General features: G+C 38.3%; 1 protein-coding gene and 1 pseudogene across 1 annotated transcript; one reads left to right on the top strand and one right to left on the bottom strand.

The window, feature by feature from the left end:
* The first annotated feature begins 928 nt into the window (after positions 1-928).
* Positions 929-2,819, top strand: LOC141830144 (putative transcription factor KAN2). Its single transcript, XM_074717630.1, has 6 exons — positions 929-1,451; positions 1,548-1,624; positions 1,797-1,839; positions 1,925-2,126; positions 2,302-2,416; positions 2,539-2,819. Exons 1-6 carry the CDS (start codon positions 998-1,000, stop codon positions 2,626-2,628), a joined length of 981 nt encoding a protein of 326 aa, XP_074573731.1. The 5' UTR covers positions 929-997; the 3' UTR covers positions 2,629-2,819.
* Positions 2,820-3,230: 411 nt separating this feature from the next.
* LOC141830052 (extra-large guanine nucleotide-binding protein 1-like) lies at positions 3,231-16,345 on the bottom strand (annotated as a pseudogene).
* Between the last annotated feature and the right edge of the window lie 28 nt (positions 16,346-16,373).

Raw genomic sequence — 16,373 nt, 5'->3', positions numbered from 1 at the left:
ACAGCTAGAGCTGTCACATTAATTACGAAGGCCAGTACGTAGTTTATTATTATTATTTTTAATAATTTATATGTTAAGACTTAATTTTGAAAGTAGATGACTGATCAGTAACCAGTACAGGCCATCCATTTAACTCTTCTCTATACTTCTTGATCTGCATGCCCTAATTAATACATATTATCAAACTGTTTGAGTACTGATCAATTGAACATGCAAACACATGCATGTTTAACTTCTTCTTCTCCTCCTCCTTTTAAACTACTGTTCGACTTGCATGGCAGCTTCCCCTCTAGCTCCAACTCATTTCTCCTTCCATGGCAGCTTCCCCGCTAGCTCCCACTCATATGCATTGCACCTCACAAGCCTTGACTTGAGTTAGTGCCTGCCTGAGTGGCAAAATTAGGTCTCAGTCCAAGGAACAGTTCTCCTATTCCTTTCACACACACTCTCTCTCTCTCTCTCTTCCTGTCCTTGTCCATACTCCATACTGCATTTATGAGCAGTGCCAGTGACAGTGCCCTTAACGTTTTCCTCCCCCTTTGATTTTCCTTCATGGAAGAGGAAAGAGATGTTACATTCTCTCTCTCTCTCTCTCTCTCTCTCTCTCTCTAGGTGTTATTCCTCTGCTTCCCTAAAATATATAAGCTATCTTCCAGTCAATATGCCTGAGCACAGGCACTGCAATTCCTCCATCTCTGGGTGTTCCTTCCCATCTTGCAGCATTTATTGACCTCCTTAATTAGAGTATTATTGTTCTAGCTTCTATATATGTAATCTAACACTTTCTCTCTTATTTATGCACACATAGAAATCATAACCCACTCATGACCTAATCACTGCAACACCTCTATTTATCCTTCTCCTTTCTCTATCTGTGCCCTCACTGCAATTCTGTGCACTCTCATTATATTCTTGCAGAAAGGTACTTATGAGCTCACTTTGACCTTGATCTTCATCTTCATCTTGAGCTGGAGGTGGGGGTGGATCGATCGGTCGTATGGCGACGACCGTCTACCCTGATCTTTCGCTCCACATCTGTCCCCCTTCGGCCGCCGTCGCGACGACCGTGGGGGTTTTCTTGGGGGACCAAGTTGGCTCCTCGGCAGCAGCGGCGGCAGCCGGAGCAGTAGCGTCCAACTCCAGCGGCAGCAGCGAGAGTGAGCTGAGCCATGAACTGATACTGCAGCAGCAGCAGCAGCAGCAACAGTTGTCGTTTCATCGGGTTTGGCATGGCGCCCGTGAGCCAAGTCTCCACCTCGGGCTCGATCCCCACGGCGACCGTGATCGTCTCCATCTTTGCCACCGGCAGGCGGCGTGCGGGTTCAAGCGGAGCGGGTCGCGGTCAGCCGGCCACCGGAGGAAGAGGAGCATCAGGGCTCCGAGAATGAGGTGGACCACCTCCCTGCACGCGCACTTTGTCCATGCAGTCGAGCTCCTCGGCGGCCATGAGAGTAAGCACACGCATTCATCAAGTTTTCCAAAAGATCTGCAACAGTCGATCTCAAATAACTGATGAATATCAATTGCCCCATAATCCAATGCTGCAGGAGCTACACCAAAATCGGTTCTGGAACTCATGAACGTCAAGGATCTAACCCTAGCACACGTCAAGAGCCATCTCCAGGTACCCCAAAAACAAAAATCATATCCAAACCTAAAGTTTAAAGGTTTTTCTTGCAGTGGTTAATTAATTAGCATGCAAGCATACAAGTGCAAGAAACAAAATGGTATATATTGGAGTATGAACTACAAAATAGTCGATTAATTAAGTTTCATGCCGTTGATTGATACTGCAGATGTATAGAACAGTGAAGAGCACTGACAGAGAAGGACAAGGAGGTATATATCTTGTTTCCTCACTAGCTCCTCTATATGCTTGATAGATTTACACAATATAATATCTTAAGAAAAATGTTTGGTGCAGGGAATGGTCGAGGTGCGGAAATGGGGATGAATAATGCTGCTCAGTGGAGTGGAATAAGAGAGGTGGAAGCAGAAGAAGTGGAGGGAGGAGTACTATTGCAGGCATATGATAAAGCTGGGCAATATGATCAGATCAGCAGCCATTGTTATGCCTTACCAACACCACCACCACCACCAGCACTGCCCCTGTCCAACTCTTCAAGGTCTCCTCTCTTCACTATAATCTCATGAACGTGACTTCAAGGTTGATTATGAAGGCATTGGATTGTGATTTAATAACTGATGTTAACATACAACTGAATGAATGCCATAGATAGCATTATCATATCGAATAAACTTTGTCTGGTAATTTAATACCGGTTGTTAATTTATTGTCAGCGGCGAGTTGCGTCCATCTTTGGAGGGGACTGCTTGGAACCCATCAATCAGACAAGATAATGCATTATCATATCCTTACTTCAGAGGGGATCATTTGCTGCACAGTGACAGCCAGGTACCAGTTGCAGACAAAGTTTTCAATTTTCATTCTACACAAAATAAATTAAATGAAGGATTTAGGGGAAAAATGAAGTTTTTAAGGAAGAATTAATTACAGTCACCAACAACTCCTTACAGATGGAAGATCAACCAAACACCAATCCTTTTCCTGCTGCAGCTGATGATGAGAGGGCACATCCTAACCTTGAGATAACATTAGGCAGATAAAACTGGCAAAATGCAGAGTGTTTTTATGAAGCCACTGCGAGGGAGATCAGTTCATGAAGTTTTAGTTGATTAAACTAAATGACAAGAAATGTGGAGAAGTTGAAGAGTGGCATTTGTACATGTAAAATCTGGTCTTGACAAAATTTGTCTGGAGATTATTTTTGAGTTAAGTGTGGTGGTGTGTGCTATTACTCTCTTGTGATACTTTATTTTGATATCAGTTAGTTGTAGTCATTGAGCCTTGACTCCAAAATCTTGTGAACTCTGCAGAGAACCTATTAGCATCCTTGATCCATCATAAGATCTTATATTATACAACGATTTTAATCTAATAGTTTGTCTAAGATGTTTGATATACTACACTTACATATAGAGATGATGAGACAAATTTGATGAACTTTTTTTATGGCAGGGCTGCGAAGTGAGATGATAAAAAAACCAGTGAATTAATGAAAATAAATTCTCAACACAATAGAAATAGCCAGAAATAACTCTCTTGGGCTGGCATTCAACAATCTCCTTTGCAGGAAGCTTGATAGCCTATTTATCCTTGCAAATGGGCAGATTCAGTAGCAATCAGTGCCAAAAGCTAGTTTTTTTTTAGACCAGAAAGCTATTTCATTGCCCTGAACTGTTACGAATAATGAATATTACACAACCGGAGGCATTTTAGATCAATTTCAATGAGAAAAAAAATGTAACAGGCTATATATTTACAGTTATATTTCCTGCAGGTATCAGTGAGAACAGGAGCTCAACTCTGTGCTATCAATGGATTGCAATATGCAATACACCATACTTTCATCTTCCCACTTGATGATCTCTTTTGCATACTGAAGTGCTGCGTCAACAGACTTCGAATCCAAACCGTTAGTCTGTGTGACGTAGAGTTTTCGCCTAGTAATGGAATAAAATAGCCTCTTGAACTTTGTAGCAATATAGTGAAAAGCTTGCTGAGCTTTGGTAGCACCTTGACTAGTTTTCTTGGATGGGTACTGGCTATTAATAGGATTATAGTCATCAAACCATTCACACAATGTTAGAGGTGCCATGTCCATCTTCTGCTCAAGTAAGTCAAATTTACTTAGGATCAGAAGAAAACATGTATCTTCAAAGGATGGATGACTGGCAATGCACTCAAAGAGCCTTTTGCTCTCCATCATTCGATTCTTAACCATGCCATTTGTGTCTTCATAGTACTCATCGTAGTCTGTTATAGCAACAGAAAAAATGACTATGCGAACATCTTCAAACATGCCAAGCCACTTGCAGTTCTCTCCCAGGCCTTTGGTGTTAATTCTGATGAGCTGATACCTGCTGCAAATGTGAAGTGCATTCCAACAAAACCATGTCAAGAATGACGAGAATTGTCATGAACATTGCATTTTTTTCAACAATAATTGTTCTAAACAGTCTCTTGACAAGGATTAATCATATATAAAAAACAATTATGTCCATCGCTATTACAACTTCTAGCAGCTATGTCCTTGTAGCAGTTATGGACATAGCTACTATAATGTGGAGCAGTTATAGCAGTTGTGATCACAACAAAATTGCTCTAACTTGATCAAAATTACAACAAATGAAGCATTGTTATATCAAAATACTCTTTACCAACTTAGTCAAAATTGTTGAAATTTCATAAAATCACTTCAACTTGATTAAAACCGATTCAGCACTACTACAACTTGTAGCAATTACTACAATTGTTGCATCTAAGGCCATAATTGCTACAATTGCATTAAAGTGATTTTGACCAAAATGGAGTGATTTTGACAAGTTTGAGCAATTTTGACCAAGTTAATAAAAAATATTTTGATATAACAGTATTGTAATTTTGACCAAATTAAATCAATTTTGCTCTATGTTGTAGTAAACTAATGGTATTTTCGGGATGAAAATTATGATGGGCATTGTTTTGATATTTTTTGAATAAGGGGCACCATTTTGATTTTTGCCCTATATCTGGAGTCCTACATGGTTATATTTGTATCAGCATAGTTATACTTGTATCAGCCACTGGAAATGGTACTGACCTTAACAAGGTTTCCTGCAGGTCATCATCATCAATACTTCTTCCAGAATAAGCTGCTGGTGGAAACTGGAAGTTTGTGTGCATCAATCCATTGGAAGAACTTATTCCATCGGCGTAGAGGATATCAATATCAGAAGGTTCATACTCAATTCTCGACATATCAACAACCTGTAGATTTTTCAGCATCATCATCAGACATAAGTTGAGTATTTTGCTAATGAAGGTAAAATTGTTGTTCCCAATATCACTTCCAGCATACCACAAAAAGGGTGTCTTTGGTTCTCTTGGTTTTATTGGTATTTAGAAGACATGGACAAAAGTATATCTTTCTAGTGTTCATATTAGCATTCAGATCGTTAGAATTTGATAATCACAATGTAGGATTCTGCTTTACACAAGACAGTTTGAATGATAATAGAATACTCATATCTTACTATTAAACTTCTGTTGAATTCACATCCTAGTCTAGTTGCTGCTCTAAAGAAATAATTTCTCCATTTTGTAGAGTTAATTCTATGCTCTTGATAAAATTTCTTGTAGTTTTCTTTCTTCTCAGTAAGACTAATAGCATAGTCAGTTATCAAACATATGAATGAACTATTCTCCTTTTACACATGAATGCAAGAAATTCTCTTTGAACTACATTGATGGTGCAAACATGGTCATATATTCTCAATAAACTAATATATAATATGAAATCCCCAACCCCAGCATAAAATTTTAAATCATAAATTATAATAATGAATATGCCTTGTCTATACTGAGTCTTGTCTGATCGTTGTAATGCTCCTTGTGCAATAATTAAAGTTATATAAGATTATGACAGTATTAGAGCATTTGGTTGTTAGGAAACAACACGTAAAAATTGATGCTAGCAAAGATGAGAACACTACTAAGATGGATTGTAAGGCTACTAGAAAGGATAAAATAAAAAATATATATTATCTGGAGTATTAGGTGATAGAATAAAAAATAAATGAAATTCTGAAGTCATGTTCAAATGTGATTAATAGATTCTATGTTGAGATGACTAGAGTAGTTCAGAATGGAAGGTGTGAGTTCAAGAGACCAGGGAAAATTTTATAAAAATTATTTAATAGATTTGAATATCTAGTAATATAGTGTTGCATAGAGCTTACAAAAAGGGCCAAGCTTTAGTAGTTGGGACAAACATAACTTGATGATACCTTGACAGCCAACCAAGGCTCAAGAAATTTAGTTAGACATTTCCAAAGCAGAGTCTGAAGGATTGTTCGGATACAAGATAGTATGAAAGAAAAGTGGAGAGGAAGGAAGGCACAGCAAGAGAAAGGAGCAGAAACATGTTCCTTTTGTTTGGATACAAATTAGTAAGGTAATGAAAAGGAAAGAAAATATTAATGCTTCAGATCCAAATTCCCCTGACTTGATGGATGGATGTATAATGGAGGGAGAATACAGAAACTCTTCTCCTTCCGTTTCTCTCCAGCTCATTCAAATTACTTATCCCAATCAAAGAATTGGAAACTCTCCCCTTTTTACCATCCTTTCCTTTCCCTCAATCCAAACAAGACCTAAAAGATTGCTAAAGAAACAACAATCTCCCCAACACACTACATCTGTATGGAGAATAACATCATTTTCCGTAGTACTACATTGGAAAGGCCATTTCATAGCTGAAATCATGTTTACATGTTGGGATATTAATTAAGCCGAGGTCACAGGAATCAAATTGCAGAAAAACAAAAAAAGGAAAATAAAGATAAAGTTACCCGCTCCAAGAAGTAACTGACATTACTAGGCAGTGATTGAAGTTCATTTATCCGTCTATATGTGGCTTGGATTGCAGAATCATTCCACAATTCTTCTACGAGTGGGGCATACTCACGTGTAGAAGCTGGGAAAATAGCATCAAGATTGCCAGATCCCATAACTTTAAGAAGCCAGTCTGAAAATGCTTTCAGCCGTGCATTGATGGAATACTCTGTCATATTTATCTTTTTGACTAATGCAATATCTCCTGTTTTCGACAAATTGAATTGACACCTTCAATAGCTGTAAATATCATATTTTCAAAGCAAATAAAGACTGAAAACTAGTTTTCTCTCACAATAAAATGCTAATATAAAAGGACCATGAATCAGTTCACAATGTTAAAAAGCTAACTTATAGTACAACAGAAAAACAATGCATATTTATTGGATTATTATTAAAGAACATCAAAATTGGCATATCAACTTTGTCAACTAAGAAATAAGATGGGTGAATTTCAATGTTCTTGTCATCTCTATCAGGCAAAAACTAGGTAGGCACTCTAAAAATGGGCCTACACGTGTTCATTTAATATGTTCAATAACAATAATAGGAAGATCCATGATTGCAGATATGTAGGTATAGGTAAATTTTAAAGCAAGCTGAAGTATAAGAATTTAGCATGAAGATGGAAGGCCTCAGAAAAGTCACAAGTTTCTTGCATACAAACGCTTACCAACCTTAGTGCAAGCATTTACCAACTCCCGCAATGTATCTAATCATCCACACAGGCAATAAAAAAATTACATTCTTGTATTAAAGGCTAGTTGATTGCATATATAAGCTAATATATGCAAATGTATATGCTTTGGAACCTCAGTTATTTGAACATATGTTATGCTTGGCTCACCAGACCTTCTGCTCCTATATTCTATGGCAATATTGTTGGTACCCCTCAGATCAATTAGCCTTATTATCAAGTGTGAAGCAAAATCGTCAATCCACCAATTTCAATACCAAGCCAGGACAGAAAAACTTAGATCTTGATAGCAAACGAAAAGAATATCTAATCCTAATGAGTTAACTGATGATCTTAATCATATCAAAGGAAAGAATCAATCAAGATCAAACAGTTGGGAGTAACACAGATCTTTGATGTTGATGTTGCATATTGGAATGTGAAGCATGAATGTCAGGCATTACACAGATTCATGTGCTCACACACATGTGGGTCTACCAAATAACAACTTATTGGCAGACAAATATATTGACTGCAAGACCTTCACACCTGAGCCATAAATGCTCACATCTTCCTCAAATTTCATGTTATTTAAGGTTATCATCTCTTGTATTTTTACTTCAATAATACTAGAACTAGGTGAGGACAAGGATGTAGGATGCAGTCAAAAGGAGCTCCGTGCTGGTTAACCTCTGCTAAGCTCAGTCATGTCTTTATAGTGATATGTGCCTTTGTTCTTTGCATTCTTGGACTTATTATCCTTTCATAGCAGTGTATAAGACCATAACACAGTGTTTCCTAAGAGATGAAAGGTGAAGAGCGAAAAGGAGGGAATGGAAATAAAGAGGGAAGCCAATTTGTGATTGTTTCCTCAGATGGAAAAATGACCATTATAGTCATTTCCTACACCCTGTACTTACTATTCATTCACACACTAATGCTCTTTCACTTTGTTCTGTTAAAACTATCCAGTTTTAATCAAATACACAAACTATATGTTGATCTATACAGAAATTGCAGATTATCAATTATGAAGGCAACAAACGTTTATATAGAAGTTGATTAATATAGAGAAAAAAAACAATCTCATCATTGCCATTTATCCTATCAAAACATTTTGTTCCAGTTCAGAAGAATCATAAAACAACAAAATTCCATTAGCCACAACCAATAAGACAATGAAGACGCTATCAAAAAAAAAGAAAATGATTACTCAATTTATTTTTATTCAGTTTATATCTACAATGAAATAGAACATTATTTTGCAGGAAAAACAAGACTTACCAGGAAGGTCAATTGTCCATTAATATTCTTATAATCTATCAAAACTTTTGCATTGGCCCCAAAAATTCAACAAGAAACCATGCAGGATCACAGTCTAGATTTATAATTATCTATTTCTATCATCAGACATAAAATTGTAGATGGAAGGATGAAAGCCCTCTAAATAGATATGTGCAAGTGTTCTTACATTATAGCAGACAATGTGTACCAGTCCACTAAGAATCAGTATTGGCCCAGTTAAACCATGCAACATACAATCAAATAATCTCATAAACAGCACAGAAAGATGTTAAATGACACTTTTGTGTTTTTTTAATGCATTTCAATACTTGTAAAAGGATCCTTGCCTTTTTCCTAGACAAAGATGCTAAAATTCATTACTTAGTTAACTACAATATTCTAAAATGCATGACTACTAACACCAGAGTAGAACAAAAATACCTTCTAGGCATTGAGAATTCCTTGTGCCTTTACCATATTTATAGGTTGTAAAAATAAACAATCTCAAATTATTAGCATGGGTTGAAAAAGAACTTGTTAAATAAGACACTAGCATGAAAAACAAAGCCTACTGCACATCATTCTTGTTTTTGTACCTGAGCAATCCGATTGTTGTTTTTCTCTTCTCTCAGCCAAAATCTCTTCTTCAAAATGTTCACGTCCCTCAAGCAGTAGACCAAGATAATTATATATGTTGGTTTGAATCACAAGCTTGATATCTTGTCGCTCTTCCTCGGAGAAAGGCACACTTTTGTAAAGGAACTTGGCCTGATAAAATAGGAAAGAAAATGAGAAGTTATCTATAAAAGTAGAATATAGCAAGCATAACTAAGAAAATCAATTTGACATCTTCCAAGAACTACATCATATTTTAATAAGAAAATCACAATATTGGGAAACCAAAATTAATGACTAGAAACCAGTGTAAATTGCCTCCACTTATGTTATACTAATTAAACTGGTTAATAAATGGAATATGGAGTGTGGATTAATTACTTTTACAACTTCAAAATTCCACTAGTTTTGGAATAACCATTTTCTGATGGCAAGCAATCAAATACCATGGGCCAACCAAAAGATTTAACTCATGAAGGGCATTCATAGGCTCATAGCCACAATTTAGGTGTGACCTAGTTTTCTATCATTCTACATTAACAAAAGGTATCTATAACTTCAATATCTAAATAGAAATATTTTTTTACTGGCAAGCAATTATAAATGGTCAAATCAGGATAGTGATATTGACATTTCAGAATAAGATTGTGTGGCATGTAAAGCATTTTGGAAGTGCTCAAATGGAAGATGGAGGCAACCACATGAGGAGGAAGTAGTACCAATTACCTTTAAATTCAGGATCAAGTAGCATTGTTGTACAGGAGGAGTTAAACATGTTTTTTTTTCAAGTAATTTTGGAGTTGTCATGTTCTTTAGTGGAGTTCTTAGACAATTCATGTTCAGTTACATATCCATGTAATAAGAGGAAAGGGAGTTGTATGAGGAAAATAATGGGTATGAAATCCAGTTCTAATAAACTCTTGTTATCTATAAGCCCACTTATACTCAATATAAGAGAATAACAGCAAATCACAGCTCAAAATTTTATCTTATCCCTTAGCATCTCATATGATCCAGAGTTATACATGCTATCCCATCTGAGCCATCTTTTACCCAAACTTAAAGTCCATATCAACTGTATCAAAGCAAGGTCACTGGTTATTGCAGCTAAGAATAAGTTCTCAAATAACTCTACCAAATTGTCACATGCTTAGAATTCACATGATGACAAGATTCAAGGTAACTGTACCATCAATCAAGAAATCACATTGGCTCTTAGCAGGGAATGGAGGTGTTGTCATTCCAACAATGGGTATGGGAGATGGTGTAGAAGCTCAATAAGGCTACACACACCCACAAGTATGATGTGTTGGCACTACAAGAGGCAGTAAAGGCCTACCTTGATGGACTCTTCAAGGGCAACATCTGAGTCACCCACTTCAAGTGCACTGCCATAACACCTGAGAATTCCCAACTTGCCAACCACTGCAAAGAGAACCAAGGACACACAAAAGTACCTACTTGGGTTTCACAAAATAATTTTGGCTAGTATCTTGTTGTAAATCTGATCCACAAAACAATCATGAGGTTTGTGCGTCTTGCAAAGGAGCCCTATTTGTGTTCGCTAGGAAGCATACTCACGTAGGAAAGGGATAGCCCTCACAGGCAGCATGGATGTATCCCCAGATATCACTGTTATATGGCAGTGAGTCTTAATACCAGGAAAAAGGGGAATGGGATGTTCATGCAGTGTAAACTAAGGGCTTCTAGTACTATGGCATGTATTGTGTTACAACTACAGATGCAAAGACCCAATTCTTGAAGTTACCTTTATTTTGTGCTTCAAGAGAAGAACAAGATGGTGGTAGGAGTGATGACATGGAGATTTCTTGACAAGATGGCACCAAGTGTATTGAAGGAGCAGACTGGGAGATGGAGGCAACCACATGAGCATGAGAAACTAGGACCAATTAGTACTTTCAGGAGACAAGTTTGGATATAGGCAGAGACACAAAGTTGCGATGCTATTTATCTCATATTTATTTTCAATCACGTCTGTTGGTAAGTTCTTAGGCAGTTCATTTCAGTTACATGTTGAGGTAATCTAGGGAGAGAATTGGGTGGGAATAGAATGAACTTATTGGATCGATTTGTGAGACACTTGTGTAATCTTTAATAATGTTTGTATTTGATTAATAGACCAGGGTTGAGCACAACTCATTTTCTATCCTCTCCTTTGCCTATCTCATATGATCCAGAATTCTTGTCATTTAGTTCTGCCACTCCTTTGGCCATCTACTATATAAATATACTTTTACGATCATAAGATTGGCTTCAGAGCAAGGCAATCTGATTTATAGAGCTCCCCAAAAAACTATTGAACATTTAGATATGAAATAAATTTTTTTAAAAAAATTATTGAACCTTTAGACTGAGAAATTTTTTTTTTTATATAAAAACTAGCGAACCTATGTTGCATACAAGAGATCACACGAGCAAGATTCTCAACAGAGGATGACTATGCAGTTCATGCAGAATCCTTACCAACACCAATCGAAAATGGAGGGCTAAGTTTGGGAAATGACCATTATTTCAGAACCTGAAGCAGATGCCTGCCTGCACTGCAATCAATAAGATTGGCACTGCAGAAGATACTCATGGACTACCACATTGTCCACTTCAAAGATAACCACTTTTTCACCCATGTCAAATGTACGACTATCATGCCTAAGGACATCAAACTTGCAGACCATTGGAAAGCACCAAGAAACTGGACTCGTGCAGGAACCTTCAAACTAAGTAATGGAACCGGGTCATCTAGTTGGAGGCTCGCTCATCATTGCCCGTGTCTTCTCTTACACTATTGAATATATGTTGCATACCTATAGAGCACGCAAGCAAGATTACCAGCAAAAGAAAACTATGCAGTTCGTGAAGAAACCTAACGAACATCAATCGAGGCATTTTCATTCCAGCAACATGTGCCACAAGTGGATAGCTAAGTTTGGAAAATGACCATTTGTTTCACAACCTGAAGCAGATCCATGCCTGTGCTGCAACCATAAGATAGGCACTGCAGAAGGAACTTGAGGACTACCACATCATCTTCTTCAACGATAACCACTTTGTCCCCCATGTCAAGTATGTGACCATCATGCCCAAGGACATCAAACTTGCAAACCACTTTGGAAAGCACCAAGAAACTAGATTTGTCCAGGAACCTTCAAACTAATTGGAAAAGGTCACCAAGTTGGAGGTCCTATCAATCTCTACAAGAAGCAAGGTACTCATGGGTCTTAATCATATAGATTGGTTGTGGTTGATTGTTGACAGAGTAGGCTACAACATAGAAGTTTAAGGAGAGCCAGCCAAATACAAATCGTACCTCACATCTTGTTGCACATTTGATCTGCAAGAGGATCATGATAATTCAATTGTGTTCATACGGAAGTAGGACATTGCAAAGGGAATGATTGGATTTCGTACAGCATGAGTTGGTATCTAGAGAAACCATGAGTCTATGGTATTGGCTTTAGTGCGACGGAATACATGGAATAAAAAGGGAAGAGAGTGTTCATGGGACTAAAAACACAAGATTGAAGAGGGGATTGATGATATGGAAATTTTTGGATATGGAAGGCACACAAATGGCAGATGGAGCAGCCAACTGAACAAGAGGAAGTGGATCTAGATATTAGAGCAGTAAGAGGAAGTCCTTGAATCATTTTGTAAGTTAATGCAAGGAGTTGTATTAGGAAACTATTTATACTCCTTTAATCACAATGAATTCATCATCATAAAGCCGTATTTGACCCGACTATTTAGGTTTGACTACATGTATCTTATCCCTCCATTGAGTTCTAAGTTAAATCACTAGCAACAAATTACAACTCCAAAACTATATCTTCTCCGTTGTGTATGTCATAGGATGGGAGTACTTCTGATGGGTTATCTCCCAGCCATCCTTTGCCCATAAGATCATCAGAGAACCATAACATTAAAAAAGCACAAAGAATAACATGCTTCACAGAACAATATATTAAATTAAGTTCAGTTATGAATTCCTGTAAGAAAGTCCTAATCTATTCTTCGGACCAGGAAGTGTCACACCAACTACAGACAGCTACATCAAATTGATGCTAGTCTCAACAAGAACCTTATCCATCCATTGTACCATCATACGCAAGGATAATCGCTAGAATCAATCAAGTTAAACTTTAACTTTAACGATTTGTCAAAAAAAGACGAGCTTTACTGTGAGAATTAATACATGCTATGATCATAAGCTACTCATTTAAAGTACCTGTTTGAAAATGGTACTAGATCCTGATCCATGGAACCCAACCAACAGAAATTTCTGGAGTACTCTCGTATCAAAGTGATCAGGAATAGATTGGTTCAACAAGTTATTAGTCTCTTCCTCAGAACCATTTGCAACCTTACTAGGAAATGGCAATGAAAGAACAGGACATAGAAGCTTCATACGAGTCTACAAAACAGAAAGTAATTGGAACTTCAATTTCTGGAAGATTATGAACTATACAAGAACATACATAATAAGCATGAATATTGATAACCTTTTTCCAAAGCATCCCTTTCACATTCTTCTGCCCTTCCTCCAGGTATGTCCCATCAGCATTCAGCCAAAAATGAGGATTCCCAGCACAATGGACACCGGCCCACTATAGAGCGAGCAAATTACAGTTATTTCTAAATCTGTGGAAATTTATAAAAACATAAATGCTCTTATATTTTACCTTAAGCATCTGCAACTCAACTTTGGTAATCTCCCGACCATTTATAAGAATTCCAGTATTTCCATTGCTAGCATTTCGCATTAGAGCACCGCCAACATTTAAATGTGCAGAAATGATGTTGTCTGGTTTGTGTCCTTCCTGAAAATAGCCATATTAATACTGAAACCAAATAGTTGATGCAACAAAGACGACAAAGGACAATCATGGGCAACAAAACACATTCTGCTGAACAAAGCCATCCAATTAATTTTGCCTACTAGCCTAGATGACAGAGCATCACGCTGGTTTTGACAGAGATCACAGGTTGATCTCACAATGGCCCTCCTTGTTAGCAATTAATCCTATGTACTTGAAGTCTTCAGTATAAAGTTTTTTTTTTAAGAAAAAAACAACAATAGACAGTAACCTCTGCATTCCATTGATAAATTAGGCCCAACATAGAGAAGCAAATGATGCATATCTTTACTAGTTGAATTGATTGAAGATAAATATGTGAGTAAGAAAAAATAGAACAGAAAGTGATTATAGTCAATGACCAAAATAATTAAGACTTACATGACTTGATGAGAATGATGATAGAGAAGTAAAATGTGGTAATCAAGAACCAAATTCGTCCCAAAAGTGACCATCAATACAAGCAAGCTGCACATCCATGAGGCATGACTATATTATGTTGTTGAGCTATATTATAGTCAACTAGGATAGTTTACCGATGCATTTTGCCTTTATTTAAGTTCATTCAATTGCAATGTGAACCATTTATAATGGATTGCTATGCCTCAACCTGGATGAGGCAGTGATACATAAAAACTAATCTAGAGACAATGAGGCAGCTTTGGGATGATGCACAAAATTGTATGAAGGAATTTTGATTCAGTTGGTGTTAGCATGAGATCTATCAAGCTAGTTGAGCTTCAAGTTATAAAGGTGATTTTCATTATTTATCAGACATAACTACTTGTGCATTTTGTTGCTAAAAAATAAATAACATAATGCCTAGTCATGAGTATTTGATAACATTTGTATGTTCAAGGACTATAATTTTTTCATGCAAGCCCAGGCTTCCTTCAATCATCTACATCAAATAATGTGAGTCATGACAAGGTTTATGAACAATGTAATCCATCCAGTGTTTGATTTGTGTAAGTCTCTGTTTTCTATTTTTAGTTCTGTTTTCCAGAAAAATAAAAATTGGAAATTGAAACAAAAATATCAAAAAAGATTTTTCACCAACTTTCATATATTATAAATTTAATATTTTACCAAGAAAATTCTTGATCTTCGTCAAAAAAATGAATAAAGTGCTATGAAAAATATTAGAAAATGAAAGAAAACATTTTTCCAAAAACAAACAGAGCTGCATCTAGAGCATAATTTAAAAAGCTACCTTGCCCCCAATAACCAGATACTTTGTCGTACCAATAGAATCCAGGCTTCAACTTTGGAGGGCAAGGGCAGCTCTGCAACAGGACCATCTCGTCCATGCTGAGTTTCTTTCCATTGACACAAATATCTTCTGGCTTAGCTGGTTTGCCTCACAGCTCTTTTCAATCTTCATCAGCTGCTGAACTTCCCGGGAACTGAGCAACTTCTTCAACACGCAGCAACTCTTCCTAACCTTTCCCTATTCGATTCCAGTATTGGAGAACCAATGCAGAAAATGCACTTCCTCCCTTCAGGCATGGATCCCATGGCTCTCAACACGCATCCACTGCAGTACTTAGCGTCGCAGACCAAGCAAGATTCTTTTTCCGTGAAACGGCTTCCTTTCAAGCACTTATAGCAAGCTCCCTTTTTTTTTCATCTTTACCACCATTTCCTCCGACCTTGCTTGAGGACAGTCTACTATTGCCGGGGACAATGAACAACTGGACTGGCCTGATTCCTGAAAGGTCACAAGCAACGCCTTTTTCCTCACAGCGACCGCCTCATCGTGCTCATCTCCGGAGGCAGATGACTGGAATCCAAACTCCATGCTGATAGTCGACTCTGCCGAGAGCCGATTCGGCGCCATGTCATCAGCCGAAGCAAACCCGTCGCAAAACTCGTCAGAGAACCCAACAGCGCCAGAGCTGTCGACGACGTCGGACAGTCTCGGTCGAGGAAAGGTCAACCAAGCTGGACGAGCCGAGCACGCCGGAGCTTCCAGGCTCAACAGAGGCATCGGCGTCGAGGCCTTCCATAGAGGCGCGATTCTCAATGACAGAGATGGAGGAAGCGGCAGGAATGGCAGGTTCCGTCGGCAGCAGCTGGGGCGGCTTCGCAATGGGAGAGGAGGAGGGGGAGGGAAGCGGGTGGACGACGGGGAGGTCGGGAAGTGCGGCATTGGGCGGGGCAACAGAGGCGAGGGGAATGCCGTTGACGTCGATGGTGAAGGCGCGCGGGAGGTCATAGGGTTGTACTCCACAGCGAAGGAGTAGTCGACGGGGTCGGCGGCAGGCAGCGCCGCCTTGATGAGGCGGCAGGCCATTGCGAGAGCCGGAAGGAGGGAATCGATCTGGCGGAGGCGCTAGGAAATGCGGGACATCACCGGAGCAAAGCGCAACCCTAACCCTAACCTCGATCCTCAGTTGGCGGATAAAGACGAGAGAAGGGGAAAAAGGCAGCACCTTTCGGATCACGCGCGAGAATGAAAGAGAGAGAA

Source organism: Curcuma longa, chromosome 5 (genome assembly GCF_044706935.1).
Source record: "Curcuma longa cultivar G26 ecotype Majalengka, Jawa Barat chromosome 5, ITB_CL_G26_1.1, whole genome shotgun sequence".
Classification (NCBI taxonomy): Eukaryota; Viridiplantae; Streptophyta; class Magnoliopsida; order Zingiberales; family Zingiberaceae; genus Curcuma; species Curcuma longa.
Note: the sequence above shows the minus strand (reverse complement) of the source record. Positions and strands in the feature narration are given on the sequence as shown.